This window comes from Aplidium turbinatum, chromosome 7 (genome assembly GCF_918807975.1).
Source record: "Aplidium turbinatum chromosome 7, kaAplTurb1.1, whole genome shotgun sequence".
NCBI classification, from domain to species: domain Eukaryota; kingdom Metazoa; phylum Chordata; class Ascidiacea; order Aplousobranchia; family Polyclinidae; genus Aplidium; species Aplidium turbinatum.
Window position 1 is genome coordinate 17,441,171 of NC_137478.1, and position 16,243 is coordinate 17,457,413.

The 16,243-nt window shown below is 38.6% G+C and overlaps 1 protein-coding gene across 2 annotated transcripts in view; it reads left to right on the top strand.

The window, feature by feature from the left end:
• LOC145774373 (guanine nucleotide-binding protein-like 1) overlaps positions 1 to 16,243 on the top strand; it is a 114,527-nt gene that overhangs the window by 95,424 nt on the left and 2,860 nt on the right. Inside the window, exons 9-10 of one of the 2 annotated variants that reach the window (XM_082585606.1) lie at positions 5,558 to 5,656; positions 15,910 to 16,059. In XM_082585606.1, the coding sequence (XP_082441732.1) occupies positions 5,558 to 5,656; positions 15,910 to 16,059 (249 nt within the window). The remainder of the gene's footprint in view (positions 1 to 5,557; positions 5,657 to 15,909; positions 16,060 to 16,243) is intronic. The other variant, XM_082585607.1, reaches the window with a different exon arrangement.

Sequence of the window (16,243 nt, forward strand, 5' to 3'; positions counted from 1 at the left end):
TGCAGAAATAGATGAGAAGAAACTGAACTCAATTACAAGCAATTGAAAAATGGGGCAAAGAAACCAATTGCAAAAGCTATGATGAAAGAAGCCGAAGAAGAACTAACCAAATTAAAAAACAGTCCTAACAAAGTATGCAAGTTTATGAAGGTTCTGAAGCGAGCTGGGAAAGATGTGGTTGGGGACGATGTATCAAAGGAAGAGATGGAAGACTTGGTTTCAGTAAGAAAGATCGTAGAAGAATTTGGAATGAACATAATGGAGATGATAATAAACAATGAAAATGATTGGGATCAAAATGTAGAAGCCGACACGATTACAAAAAAAGTTGAAGAAAATGAAATCGGGGAAGGCTCCTGGACTATCTAAAGTCACTGTGGAAATGATACGCGCAAGTGAAGAGACATGATCGAAAGCAATGACAGAGATCAGTCAATGTGTGTTAAATGGAAAAGGAATGTCAAGTGAATTGAAGACGAGCGTGGTGATACCTATCTTCAAGGGAAAGTGTGATGCATGGTTCGATCTTAGCGCTGGTCCTCTGGCCAATGTCTAGTGCGAGTTCCCCGCGGACTAGTACGAATCGTTTCGCACTGGTCCGACTGTCCAGTGCGAAAATATCATTGTATTATGACTGTCGTTTGATCGTTTAGAGTGCATCGTTCTCGTTTGCGCTTCTATTCAAACAAGAAAACACGTGATCCGTGCGTGTTAAACCGTAAGAAAAAGGCAGCAACATCACGTGCTAAATCATAAGAAAAAAGCAATCGCAACATCACGTGACGATGTTAAATCGAAGGCAGTGGCTATTTGACCGGCGCCGGTCTTTGAATCTGAAACACTATTTGACCGGTCATGACGTCACTCTATAGGCACTTCTTTCTTTTTCTCTTTCAAAGCAAAAGACGAGAAGAGTAGGTATATAACTTGTAAATTCGACGATTATCTTCAACTGATTGGATGGCGCGTTGGTTACGTCTCTGGTTGGTATTCCAGAGGGAATGAGTTCGATACTTCGCGGAAGCGTTTTTTTTTTAAATTCTTAACTAAATTTTGACCCGAAGTGACTCAATCGTTAGGCTGCTGCATTTTTGTAGTCAATTTTTATTTTCGGAAGCCTACAGCCCAATTTTTTATGTCTTTTCAACTATGAGTAATAAAGTCAGAATTTTTTAATTTTCTTGAATTTGAGAATTTCTCTGGATAATTTTCCGTTCGTCATAACAGGATGTGACCGTGTTAGCCGAACGACGCAAAAATGTAATGCGTCGTTCGGCAAACACGGTCACATCGCAAAAATGTAATGCGTCTTTCGGAAAACACGGTCACATCCTCTTATGACGAACGGAAAATTATCCAGAGAAATTATCAAATTCAAGAAAATTAAAAAACTCTGACTTTATTACTCATAGTTGAAAAGACATAAAAAATTGGGCTGTAGGCTTCCGAAAATAAAAACTGACTACAAAAATGCAGCAGCCTAACGATTGAGTCACTTCGGGTCAAAATTTAGTTAAAAATTTAAAAAAAAAACGCATTCGCGAAGTATCGAACTCATTCCCTCTGGAACACCAACCAGAGACGTAACCCACGCGCCATCCAATCAGTTGAAGATAATCGTCGAATTTACAAGTTATATACCTACTCTTCTCGTCTTTGCTTTGAAAGAGAAAAAGAAAGAAGTGCCTATAGAGTGACGTCATGACCGGTCAAATAGTGTTTCAGATTCAAAGACCGGCGCCGGTCAAATAGCCACTGCCTAAATCGAAAGAAAAAGGGGAATCGCAACAACGCTTGAGCTCTGGTAGCCTAGTACAGAACTCTCAAGAGATTTGATGCATTAAAATCTTAAGATTGTGCTAGAGTTTAAAGAGCATGTGAGTGATGAGGCATCAAATTAACTTAATAAACAGATTAAATTAATAATGATTGTTGACTGTTATTATTGAATTAGGTACTATTGAATAAGAATACCGTACTTAAAGAGATACTAAAGGAAAATCCTGACTTGGCGATTTTCCACGTTCTTTGTGTTTACCTTGCTACCATAAAACGATTTTCAATAAAATTTTGCCCCATTGCGGTCTGACCACCATTGCGCGCGTGCTTTTGTCAGAGCTTTCAAAACCAGAATGGGCCTGAGCAGCGAAGCGTGCAACTGTACAGTCTACGCAACAAAAGACGAGCAATCAGCTGATCACGCAACAGTTGTTACTGCCAGCGATTTAACTGTAGGCTATGTATGTAGGGTCTGCTACTATTCGGTGAGTCCGATTCGGTGAGTCTAATTCGGTGAGTTCCTAACCTCTAACCCCTAACCCTAACTCCAAACCCCTAACCCTAAAATGGCAATGATAATTAGGCCACGGTACCCGATAATTTAAAAAAAATTGAAAAAATCCCCCGTTAAGGGATCGGACTCACCGAATCAGACTCACCGAATCGGACTCACCGAAACGGGCCATTCCGATGTATGTATGTACATCAAAACATCAGATTTCAACATCAAAACATCAAACAGTTTGAATGTTCAGTTTACGCATTTCAATGCTTAATTCCCGTTTGAAAATTTCATTTAGTATGCCTTTAAGGTTTATGCAAGATTGTTTAAAGAATTCGCGTTCTGTTCAATAAAGTTCTCTTCATTTCAAAATTTATCAGTAAACGAGACGGTCCAGTGCGATTTCGTGCGGACCAGTGCAAATGGTGAGCCACTGGTCCGGTTGGCCAGTGCAAAAAAAGTTAAGGTTGACTCCTGTGATGTAATAGATTGTGAGCCATATAGGGGAGTAAAACTGTTGAAGCATGCAAATGCAATAATGGTAGTACAGATGTCATTTTTATTTTGAAACGGTCGCAAAAAACTTGTATGTGTATTTCTTGGACATGGAAAAGGCATTTGATAGAGTTCCGAAAAGAGTGGTGGAATGGGCGATAAAAAAAAGAAGTACCAAAGGCAATCGTGCAAGCAGTGATGTGTCTATGATGGTGCAAGGACCAGAATTCGCATTGGATATGCCCTTTCAGACAAGGTTTTGGTGAAGATCGGTGCACACCAGGGTTTCATCCCCTCTCCTCTAATGTTTGCCATTGTGATTGATGTTAGTATCAATTGTGTAAGAGAACACTCATTGATGGAGATACTGTATGCCAGGGGTGTGCAAACTGCAAACTGTGGTCCATGTGCTTTTTTTGCCCCCAGAAAGGTCCGGATTTTAAATAATGTGTGGCCAGCTAGAAGATTTTCATATTAGTCTTAAGTTTGCAACGTTTAGTAAACATTATTTTTTGTTTGGCAACCTGACAATTTTAACCAGTGTGAAATTATGCTAGCTAGGCGCAAACTAACTACGTGGTCATTTATTGCATGCGCATTTGTCATAATATGGTGAATAATAGATATTTCTAGGGAACACAAGTACGGTTCAGCACTTTACAATAGTACTGTTCGTTTCAAAAATATAGCCTAGTTGTGACAGTGCTGATGGTATGTTACCGCACTTTGCCTACGTTGAGGCTACTTATGTACTTCACATAAGATATGTAGAGCACAGTTGTTTGATGGGTGTGTGGCGCACACACCCTGAATATATGCCACTGCAATATCCCTGGAATGGAGTGATTTACTGATTAGTTGACCCTGTTGTGCACTGTCTTCCTGACATTCAATTTAAAAATGGTTTTCGAGTTTGCCATTTACTCAACAAACCTCCTAAGAAACTCGAGTTGCTAAGCGATCTGTTCCCGACGGCCCTCCTTACTGCATAGTGTAGACCGACGTTGAAGTCATCGTTTCATGAAACTTCTAATTTACTCTTCAAATAAATCAAAAATTTGAAAAAAAATTGGCAACATTGAAGTTAGAGTCAGCCAGTTGTAAGTTGAGGAGTCGGAGTCATATATACCACAGAATTAAATACTAAAGAACACATATTTAACAAAGTTGCACTGATAAAACTGTATCTTCTGCTCTATAAGCGTATGTGGAAATCACCAGCATTACAGTGTGGAATGGATGCCTAGTTGCCTACTTTGCAGGTGTCTAAGTCGTGCTTTGCTCGTGTCATGCTTGTGGTAGCCTTACAAAATAAGGGTTGAATAATACCATCAAGACTCCGACAAACAGGGTTGGTTGATTTAAATCAAATGATTTAAATCATTGATTTAAATCATGATTTAAATCAAACAATAAAATCAAAAAAATCAATTAAAAAAATCAAATGAGTTTTTATTTGCTAAAATAAAAATAAATACATCGACAAACGTTTCACTGCTTCTCTGTAATACAAAAGTTAGGCTATATTTAAATACTTAAGGCTATAGGCTATGCATGTTTTGAAAGGCAACTTAGTTTACTCGGCAGTTCACAAACAGTGTTGTTCACTAAACATAGTTTTTGAGCGATTTTTTTCCACTTTTGGTCTGGTTCATTCAGAAGTTCGAAATCGATTGGGCACTGCAAAAGCTGGCGAGCTTGTAAATCAAACAATAAAAATCAAAAAAATCAATTAAAAAAATCAAATGAGTTTTTATTTGCTAAAATAAAAATAGATACATCGACAAACGTTTCACTGCTTCTCTGTAATACAAAAGTTATATTTAAATACTTAAGGCTATAGGCTATGCATGTTTTGAAAGGCAACTTAGTTTACTCGGCAGTTCACAAACAGTGTTGTTCACTAAACATAGTTTTTGAGCGATTTTTTTCCACTTTTGGTCTGGTTCATTCAGAAGTTCGAAATCGATTGGGCACTGCAAAAGCTGGCGAGCTTGTATTTATATACAAACTTCTCAATGCAAAATAAACTGCAATTTTGTGTCATCTGAACTTTTATTGTTTTGGTATGGTATGTCGGTAACATAATTATATTACACAGTTAAACTTTCTTTGCAAAAAGTCTGGTTGCAGGCTATGCATCAGTTGAGCAAAAAAGCAAAGTGATGTGTGCTCAAACGTAAGGAAAGATCTTAGTGTAGTGAGATGACAGTCTGAGACGTACCTCAATCTCGATATGCACATTATGATTTAGTATAAAGCAACATATCACACCTACTTAAAAATATGTGCAATAGACAGGCTAGCCTACAATATGATAATCAAAATTATTAAAGACTTGCAAAGCAAAGCCTTTCAATCAATCAAGGGGTTAAAAATAATTCTGCTATTTTACTAAAATGATCTCTTCCCCCCCAAGTAGACTCGACGCTTTTTTATATAAAAAAAAATCAAAAAAATCTGATTTTTTTTAAAAAAATCGTGATTTTTTCCAACCCTGCTGACAAAAAATAGAAACAACAGCACTGAAAGCATTTGCACATTTTCTATTTTGTTTGTTTTGTTGTGATTTGAACAACGTTATTCAAGTCAATTACCTGACTATGTTGTTTTACATCTGCTCAAAGAGAGAAAGTGATTTGCAGTGAAGAATGAAATGGATATTGGCAACTGTGTGGTAAGAATAGTGCGGCCCTGGTGATCTCCAACAGGCCAAAACAATTGTTGGTCACTTTAATCTTATTATTATCGTCTAACGATTAATGCTGTTTAATACATCAGTTGACATCACTTCATGGTCGATGAAGATAGAGAGTGACCTTGGCAAACTTGGTTTCCATAGCAACAAATCATCTTCACCACGACATTCCGCCAGTGGAGGTAAGATGCAATTGAGGTTAGCCCTGTTCAAAATTTTCAAATTTTTTAGCCTCAATATTTAGGCTTGCAACCATTGTTCCTGCAGCCCTTATTGATGCAGCAAAAAAATATTTGCCCTTGAAGAACTGCCCAGAATGGCGATAACACATGGTTGTCACATAAGTTACCTGCTAGCAAAGAAGGTGTCTTATTATAACTTTTCTCCGAACTACGGATACAGAGCTATTAGTTGTGTGTATCAAGGAACTTATGCCAGACTTTAACATTTGCAAGGAATTTTTTACTTTGCGTTCCATCCACCGCACAACGTAAGGGATAGATAAGCTATATTTCGTAAATTCTGTTCTTCCAGAAGCACATTTGGACCTGTCAAAGCTGTGTTCAGTGCAACAGATGAAGTGTCCTTCCATGTTGGAGATGAATCAGGGTCTTCATGGACTCAACAGATTGCGTGAAGAGGATAATCTTACCCCTGTGATGTGGCTCCACTACAAGAATATATCGTTGTTAAGTCACTAAAGATGTCTAATGTGATGGAAATGGGAACATCAACAGTAAATTGGATTCGTGCCAATGCACTTAATCATCGCAAGTTTAAGAAATTTCTGGCAGAAATTAACGATGACTACAATGGAGACGTCATCATGTTCACTATCTTTGTTTGGTTAAGCCATGTTATGGTGACGTCAGAGCACCAAGTCAACGAATGATTCGAAAGTACACAAGGCTTTTTAGCGACATGATTGATCAATTTGAAAGTTGCATTAACGGCAACGTTCGGTGGCTTAAACCGTTGAGAAAGCAACTTGGAAATATTCTGCAGCAAGGTAGTAGGCACGAAGGGCGAAACCGTCGGGCGAAAGCGTGCCTACCAGCGGGGGGGTGTGGGGGGCCTCCCCCAGAAATTTTTGAAAAACACTTCCAATTTGGTGCTCTCTGAGAGCATTTCCAAAACAAATCAAAAATAAAAATCTGTCAAATTGTGCTTCGCCTATGTCGTGATCATACATCCATTTAATGTTTAAAAGTCATGAACAATCTTAATTTTAACGTTGCAGGACCAAAATCCAGTGTTAGACATGGAGTAATAGTTGTCTAAATATTTAATTCGTCATGAATGTTCATTCTCAGATATTCAGTTAGGCCTACACTACAAAAACTAACACTTAGGCCTAAACATTACAACCGCAAGCAATTTGTACGAAAAGCTAGATAAGTTTGCCTCCTGCGTATAGAAGCTTAACGAACTAAATATTGCATCCGCACCTGAACGTTCATTGGCGAAGTAACGTTATATCAATGCTGTAAAAAGGGCAAAGGCATGACTATGAAAGCTAGTAGGCTAAAGTACATGGCGAGGAGACAACAAAAAACAGCAACAATCTTTTCGTCTTTATGATGCTGTGCTGTGTACCATGACGAGAGACCATTCTGTGCGTATGACCAGTTAGTCTAGCGGTTGAACCATGGCTTACGTAATACAGGCCTTGCCATCGTGCAGGCTGGAGTCCAAGCTGGAGGCGAACAAAAACTCATGTCTATGACTTGCTAAACACACTTTTCAAGGCTTGTTTGCCCATTTTGTTAAATCCTGCTCGATTGATACCATATCAGTAAATAATAATCTTTTTTTTTTTAATTTAATTGATAAGTTATATGCATTCTATGTTCGATTTACAATGAATGACACATTTAAATAAAGCACATAGTAGAATAAAAGGTGTTAAATGAAACGGTACAAATGCACACAAGAAAACAATATTTCTTGTCAAGCATAATCTGCTATTATTAACGTTGATTTAACATCAGTAACGTAAATACAAGCACAACACAAAAGCACAATGAAAGACAATATGTAATGTATGAGTCATTCTATTATAATACAGTCAAAATTTTGAAATTTTGTAACCCATCCTCTCAGAATTTCTTTATTTTTTAATATATTAGAGCTATTGGGAAAAGATGAAGATTGACATTTGCACTGTCAAAATCCATCAAGCAGTTTTCAAAATATCAACGATTATATTTTTGCCACCAGAGGCGCTATTTTCATATCACAAAAACAAAAATAGCTTAGAATTCTTATTTTGTATGATGCAGAAATAATAAAAATATGTATTCTTATAGTTTTTGGGGCAAGGAATTCAAATATGTTATTACATTCGTGAAAAAAGCAACGGAAAACACTTTATTTTATTGTACAAAAGTTTTGGGGTACTCCATTTCAATGCCCCATATTTCAAACCTGCAAAAAGATTTTTTTCCCCTAACTAATGCATGTTAAACTGTCAAGAAAAGCTACCTGCTTCATGTAGAAAAGTATGATAAATACATTTTGTTGCAAGCTTCTGCAATTGACATGAATTTTTCATTGCTATATTCATAACGCTTTCAATCAATAGACTCGAAGTGTCATACAATTAAGGCACTAATGATGCTATAAAGTAGTAGAGCGAAATGCATATGCCATAAATAGGCACTGCTGATTATTGATTTTTTAATAAAAAATACATGGTCAGTTGATCACACAGCATATGCATCGTGATGTCATAGTAAATGTTCAATAAGATTGGTGACAGATTTTGATTTAAAAGACTTTTATTAAGTGCATCAAGTGCACCTTCGTTATTTGTAATTGCAAATTCTGATCTGTCAGTTTCAGATGTACTTGATGATTAGCATGCATCATCACACTCATCCGTGTCAGAAGGGTTGCCCTTGGCTAGAATATCAAGCTCTGTTTTGCTTGTCTTTGGCAAGTGATGCATAATTTCAATCTGGGTGTAATTGCATTGTGGGTTTTTATCAAACTTCTTGCCATGGGTATTTAATGTAATTGATTGGCGTGCTTTGGGAAGCTTAACTCCATAATGGAGTTGTAAGACATTGCAGCATCTCGTTTGTCTCTTTTCACATCGCGCAATATGTATACTCAATAAGGATAAAGGCATATCTTTGCACTTAGTCGTAAATGCAATCTTCCACTTTGACTCCCGCTCTCCATTATGCAAGTTCTAGTTCATTTCGTTTCAACTGTGCAATGGGTAACAATTCTTGTCGTTTGGTATACCACGTTTTATGACATTCATCAGACTCCTTTGATTTTCCAATAAAGCCATTCTCCAGCTCCATAACTTTGACACATAAATTGTAGCAATAATGTTGTGTATTGCACAGTATGTTCTACAGTAAGTTATTTGCCTATTAAATTCCTAAAAGTCATGATGATAACACATAATACATTGAGCACTCTGAAAGCATTGATCACTATCATATATATACAGCAGTAGTCACAGTCTCATAACGACCAGAATTAAAGCAAATAGCCTTGCTATTTTGTTGTTGATGATTTAGCTAGCTTTCTGTATTTCTTAATAAGAAGTGGCTATTTTTCCACACTTAATGCCATTGTTACAATCAGGTGTTGCCAGAGTTAGGATTAAAGTTAGGAAGGTTTAAGATAGGGTTTAAAGTTAGGAATAAGAATAGGGTTTTAATCTTTGCCCAGGACTAAAAAAAATTTCCAAACTACAAGTTTTTGTTTTCAATGGCTTTAATCTTTTCTCAAATTTGGGCAGAATTCCTTATCTGGCAACACTATTGAGGCTATTATTATACTATTGTGTAAATATAACCACAGCCTTCTTAATAACTGAATAACTATTACTAAATTGATTTAACAAATTTAGTCAAGTTTCACAAGTCATTCCGTTCATTGTATGAAAAAACTGATACATTCTTGCAATAAACAATAGACATTCATATCAAGTATCCAACTGCAAAAGTTTACAAGACTACACATTTATCATATCTTTGGCAAGAAGCAAGTAATAATTGCAATTCATCACACATTTACGCCCCATTATGAATTAATTGTTATTAAGTTACCTAAATATAACATGTGAGTAGTTAATTACAGTAGCCTATATGATTTTATTCAACCATAGGCTTGCCTTTTAGGTTCAAAGACCGGAGCCGGTCAAATAGCCACTGCCGATAAAAAAACTAAAGTTTTAATCTCTTGCTTTGACCTAGCCCTGCGCAAAGATACTTTTAGGCTCTTGGTAAAATTCTCTGTCAAAAACAAACATGCAGAGTAACTTCTACTCTGTAATTTGTTTATTAAAAATTTTATCAAATCTTGATTGCTGAGAACCTGGCTGTATCTATAGTAGAGAAGTCCTCTTTGATGTTTTGACTGTTCAAGGTACAGCTATAATGAAAAAACTACACCTATCTAGCAACTTAATGATTGTGAGAAATCTAATGTAGCCTACAACAGTTAGTGACTATTCACCAGCTACAACATTAGCTTATAACATTACCAACATTAAGAACTTGTATTAGTAGACTATACTTTGCTGCTGTCAAAAATTCACATCTTCTAGCTTGCAGCATCGATTCCTGTTTTCCCAATCATTATCTTCACAAAGACCGATTCAACATGCGGCATGGTTGTTAAGAACTCGAACAAATGGCTACTTTAATACACGTTTGTACAAATTATGCTTCTAAAAGTTACACATATACAGTAATAAATAAAAAAAATTGTTCAAAATAAAATAAAATCAACACTACATTGCTATTTCATAACCAAAATAAGAAAAAAGCCCCCTTCTAGTTAGTTGGCTACTTTCGTAAAATATTTTCTGAATCAATCATTGTGACGATACATACGAGAAATACTACAAGATCGCGGAGGAGCAATTTTTTTCTTTCTCTTTATTATCTTATCGAATCTGAGAGAACTCTTCACTGCAAACAGTTCAAAAGCAAGCTTCGCCTCCAGCTTGGACTCCAGCTCGCACGATGGCAAGGCCTGTATTACGTAAGCCATGGGTTGAACGCATTGACGTCACTGGGAATTGGCTAAGCAGCTGGTGACGTTTTGCAAAACGAGTAAGGTTTATATTAATGTTTGCTCAGAATCAGATAAAATTGACATGTATCCTGCATCGCAGTCTGCATGCAAACTTAGAATATATTAGAATCCCCAGCTGTTACAAAATTCTAAATCCAACAACGCCTTCTGTTTATTTAGAGAATTTTGAATTTTATTCCACAATATCATTTCCTTTGCATTCTTGCATTTTATCCAGTGTTTACCTTTGAGTGCCTTCACAGACGGCAAAATCCGTCATTTTTATATTGATTCAACATCCGCAGACGTTGAATCAATGTAAAAATGACGAATTTTGTTGTCTGGGTTTGTTCAAAATAAGTGTTTTACATCAAAATGACATTTTTCACAAATAACAATAGAGGCTAATGAGATAAAGTCTCAGCGAAAACGTGTCAACGAAAAAAAGACATTTGCCAAATAGCGTTTGACATAAAAGACAAAGTTAAAACCTAAGTGGCAGTTTAGAATAAACCTGGGTATCGGCGTTGCATGTCTTAGTGTCATTGAAGTTGACCATTTAAATGCTCGCAAGGCATATGTTCGCAGGTCGTCCGTCGAAAAAGACTGTAGCCGAATAGGGAACTAGCCGAATCGGACTAGCCGAATTGGACCGTAGCCGAATAGGGAACTAGCCGAATCGGACTAGCCGAATAGTAGCAGACTCTGTATTTGGCCCTCGTGCTTCTTCTATCGAGTTTTCTAAAATTAGTCGATACACCACAGATTGACACATTCTCGGAGTTGTATATTGAAAGGTCCTAACTGTTGCACTGGGTGGTGAGCTGGGGGCACACAAGAAGATGGTCCGCTGTTTGTAGCTTGGTGCCACAGATGCATGTAACTGAGCTCGTGTTGTAGCCCCACCTTACCATTGCAGATTTACTACGGCCAACACCTTTTTGGAGTCAATTCAAGGTTTTGCAGTTAGGCCAGGGTGCGTTTTTGGTCCTGTGGGAATGTATTCTGATTGTGGAACCTTCATTTCCGCATATGATGGGTCATTTTCAAATTATTTCCATTGCATAAGTCTTGTTTCTTTTTTTGTTGAAGTTAGTAACTTAGTGGCTGAACGTGTATTAGGAACCTTTTTCTTGATTTCAGCCTGGTCTGTGCAGCAGTTTATCCATAAAGAGGATTTTTATCGCATGTTCGTATTAGCTTCTTCGTCGTATGAGCTGTTCTTCCGGACTATATGTTTGGGCATGATGTCATCAGCCACTAGACAGTCTCGTCATCAAGGGCCTTCAATCCAAGCGTTCCATGTGGTGGTTGTTGGATTGGGCAGTCATGGACGACATGATCTACTGTCTGGTCTATGGCGTCACACTCGCATCCCGGTGAGGGAGCCAGGCCCCCATCTGCACATGTCTGAACGAAAGCGACCGACGCCGGTTCGTAGGCGGTTAAGCCGGACCCACGCAAGTCTTGCGAGAGACATTCCCGGAGGGTGGGGATCGACGTCGGGTAGGAAATCACGGAGTCGGGAGGTGTTGTTTTGCCACTCCATGTTCCATGTGTAGTTCGTCCAGTGTGCCGCACTTATTCCAAGATCTTCAACGTTGTTCAGAAGCTGTCGTGCGGCGGGCGCAAATGGGCGTCTTGATTTCAGTCACTGCTGTCCTCCAGGTAGGCGCTGAAGTGTACTGTGGAGGAGGTGGTCGGGGTCCAGTGTGCGACGAGCAAGGGAAATCATGGCTCCTCTACGGCGAAGCTCAGCAGGTTGGATGCCTGCAAGGATGGGAAGGCAGTCTGTTGGAGTGGGACGCAGGCATCCAGTCACATTGCGTCATTGATTGTTCGTATTAGCCTTTCAGCTAAAGTGTTAACATCTCTTCTAATGCTTGGTGGTGCAATACCAGCTAGAAAGTAAAGTTTTCTGGTTTTGTAGGCTTCATACACGAATGGTGGAGTGCAGAGGAGTTTTATTGAGTGACGGGACCTGTTCCAAACATGGTATGCATATTCTGCCGTGACATAGCACAGTAGAGCCAATGCGGTCATTCTGAGGGTTTGTGGATCAGTGCCCCACCCAGAGTTTTTAAGCTTTCTCTAGATATTGTAGCTGAGAGCAAAGTCCAATGTCACTCCGAGGTCGACGGACAACGGTGTTAGGCAATGTTCCAGCTTTGTTCCTGACCTGGAGATTTTGGGGGTCTTTGCAGCTTCTCTGATCTTAAGGTGGAAAGAACATACTTGTGTCTGAAGGCTTAGCTTGGAGGTGACTGTATAATATTGTGTGAGCTCCTTGAGGGACTTTGTGAGGTTTTGTTCTACAGCAACAAAGGTCTTTTCTTATGATGCTATGCAAAGATGATCGGTGTGTAATGTATAAACCGCTTGATGCTTAGTGTGTTGATCTGTCTGCTGATTGGTGGTGTATACTGTATATTAGGGTGGATCGAAAAATCCAAAAATTTTATTTTTCTAAGCTAGTATGTCAAAAAGGTGCGAAATACCCATAATAACATACATGCAAATTTTTTTTGGGTTTTGACAATTTTTTGATCGCCCCCCGCAAGGTTTTATTTTCCTAATATCGGGTTGGAGAAAGTCTCCCACAAAATTGGTCAAAAGCATAAATACTGTGTGACTCACTTATGCGCTTTATGATGTCATAATAAGCGACTTGTGTTTAAACAGATAGGCTACAATTGACCGTTTTATCACCATTGCTAAAATACTTGGTTGGGTATCTCAACAATTAGCTGATGTAGCATTTGATTCTTCAAAAGAATTCTAGATATAAAAGAAGCTTTATAGTACAATTATTGGAATTTGCTTGCACTGCAGGTTCCACAAAGTTTAATAAAAGTTATATGCGCTTCTTACAGATTAAAAGGCAGTTCACTTAGACTAGTACAGGTAACCCTTCTGGGCGATGGCCTAGTTTTATTATTGCTTGGTACTCCCTTCATCAATCTTCACCATTCAGCGTACCAGTTTGACTGCACTGGTGAATGTAGCATTGATCTGGCGATGCGAAACCCAGGATACTTGAATCACGCAGACACTCACGATGGCTGACTACAGCTCATTAATAGAACCCTTAGATTATATGTCAGCAATAACAATCTGTATGAGAAACTGCAAGCATTGGTTACGTTCTTTATCCGTGTTTATGCTCCAATGTGGTTCGCAATAAAATCACACTCATCTTGCAAAGATGGAGCTAGACACATTCACCAAATGATAACCACATAACGATATCTTAGTCAGAAGCACATAAAAATTATCGACCCAGTTATGCAGTGCACCGCAACTCATACTTTGCTCATCCGGAAAATATAATTTTGGCTATGATAACTTATTATCGACCACACATTCGAGAACTAGGTCTGCGTGGAGTGATGAAAGCTAGAGCTGCAAAACCCAGCGGAAGAATACAAAAATTTAAAGTTCCCTCAAAGCTTAATTTTGATGCAGTGAAATACTTCGAATTGATTAACTGGACAGATCTTCCTATCACGGAGCCTCCTGTAATTAAAACAATGACGGATGCTGAGCTCCTGCAATTCATCATGATAGATGTGACTCCCACTGTACTTTTTCCCGAATTTCCATGTCACACGCAGGCTGTTGAAAGGCTCGTGCAAGCTGGTTACCGATGCATCTAAAGCAGTTTGTGGACCGAAATATCGAGACGGCTTCATTCGTGCCCGAATTGCTTCTCGTTAGTTAATGCCAACATTTGAGTCTAAACGTGACTTTTCTCACTTCAATTTGTAACTGTTTGTTATATTGCTTGCAGTCTTTGTATGCATGAGCGCATAAATTAATAGGAAGTGACTTTGCCAATGGGCCACCTGTCAACCCAGTCATATAAAGTTTAAGCTTGTGAGTCTATACTCGGCCATCTGATGGTGATGGTTAATAGGCGTTTACCTGTTGGAACCGCGGGTGGTCCATCCGCCAAGTTACTTTAAAATAATCTGCTGAAAGAGGGTGAAGTCAAAACTCTTAAGTACACACATTTTCATTGTATTTGGTGTTATATTAGAACCTTTTGCCATGTCTGCAAAGCGAGTTAAAATCGAGAAAAAAAATTGCCATGCAGTTCTTGTATGTATAAGTGCCTAAATTTGTATGTCGCGGGGGGAGATCAAAAACTTGTTCAAACCTCTTCAAATTTTTACAATGTGTTATGGTGATATATTGGCAACTTTTGCCATATCTAGCTAATTAAAATTGAGAAAAAAATTTTTTTTTGCCATTTTTGATCCACCCTACTGTATATGTTTGGTCTGCGAGAAGTTCATGCTTTAGTTCCTTTTTCTTTCTTGTGAGACAGAATTGTTCAGATTTCAGGGCAGTTGATGGAAAGCCAGGTGAGTGTAGCTTCGTCCAGTTCTGCTATGTCATGCATTCTATTTAGCACCTTATATATGGCGCATTCAAGAACGACATGGTCATCAGTTTGTTCCTCTAGACTCTGCGCCGCACTCGCAGGTTGATGAGGGAGCCGGACCCCACTTGTACATATTGGAGTGGAAGTTGCAGACTCCAGTTCGAATTCTATTGAGCTTAACCCAAGTCAGCCGGGGCAGGTTCATACCAGTGGGACGTGCCACCGAGTGAGGTATAACCATGGAGTTTGATGTCGGTGGCAGACCATGCTGTGTTCCAAGTGTCTTCCATATAATGCGCTGCACTGATGGTGTGATCACTGAATAATTCAAGTGCTGCACGTACAAAGGGGTATCTTGACTTTAATCGCCGGAAGGATTCCTGAGGTGGAACACTGAGTTTTGCATAGAGCAAGTGGTTGGGATCTTCTTCCCGGCAGCGAATTTTTTTCCCCACTAACTTTTTGTTTCATTTGCATATTTCTGTAAGTGTAGCTATTAGGCCTACTGGTTACCGCGCGGCGCTCGTAGGCTAACTGTTTTTACCCATTTTCGCCCTTACAGCCGCCGATTTTTGCCCTCCTGGTCCAAATCTATAAACATTGAACTTCAAAAAAACGTAGCCTGGATACACACCTAGTCTAGTTTAAAAAAGTTGAGAAAAGGAATGATCCTGGTCACTAGTCTAAAAGTAAGATTTTCCGAATTGATTAAGAATTAACCCTAACCTTACTTTTTTTGAAAAGCTTTTGTGCATCGCAAAAATGTAAAGAAAGAAAATGATTTGAATGGGGGTCGAACCGATGTCCTCACGAACATAAGGCAAAATACGAAACCACTGAACCAAACATGCCAACGAAAAATGTTTGCATTCACACGGTATAAATACAAACTCTATGCGAAGTAACAAAAAGTTTGTGGGAAAAAAATTTCGCTTCCCGGCAAGCCAGGTGTATAATGGCTTCCTTTCGGCGAAGCTCAACAAAGTTATTACTCTACCCTCATAGATGCAGTTTCTGATGCGGCTAACCACTACTTCCTTCCTTCTGAAGATGATACTTCATGGATGGCCAATCAACGAAAGGATGCCGATCAAGTATTAATGAAAGATCGCTCACTGCGATTTCAGGATGGTATCTTGACGATAGGATTCCTTGGTACGTATGGAGCAAGAGCAAAACTTATTTTTACTTTATAGATTTGTCTTTTTTTTATGTTAACCTTATGGTGTTAAAGCAATTTAATTGATGTCGTTGGTTGGTGGGCAAGTGGTGGCTTGTCCAATGCTTTTCCGAAAGTTTCTGTGTATCGCACCACGGTCTGTTGTATTTTGGGTTTCAA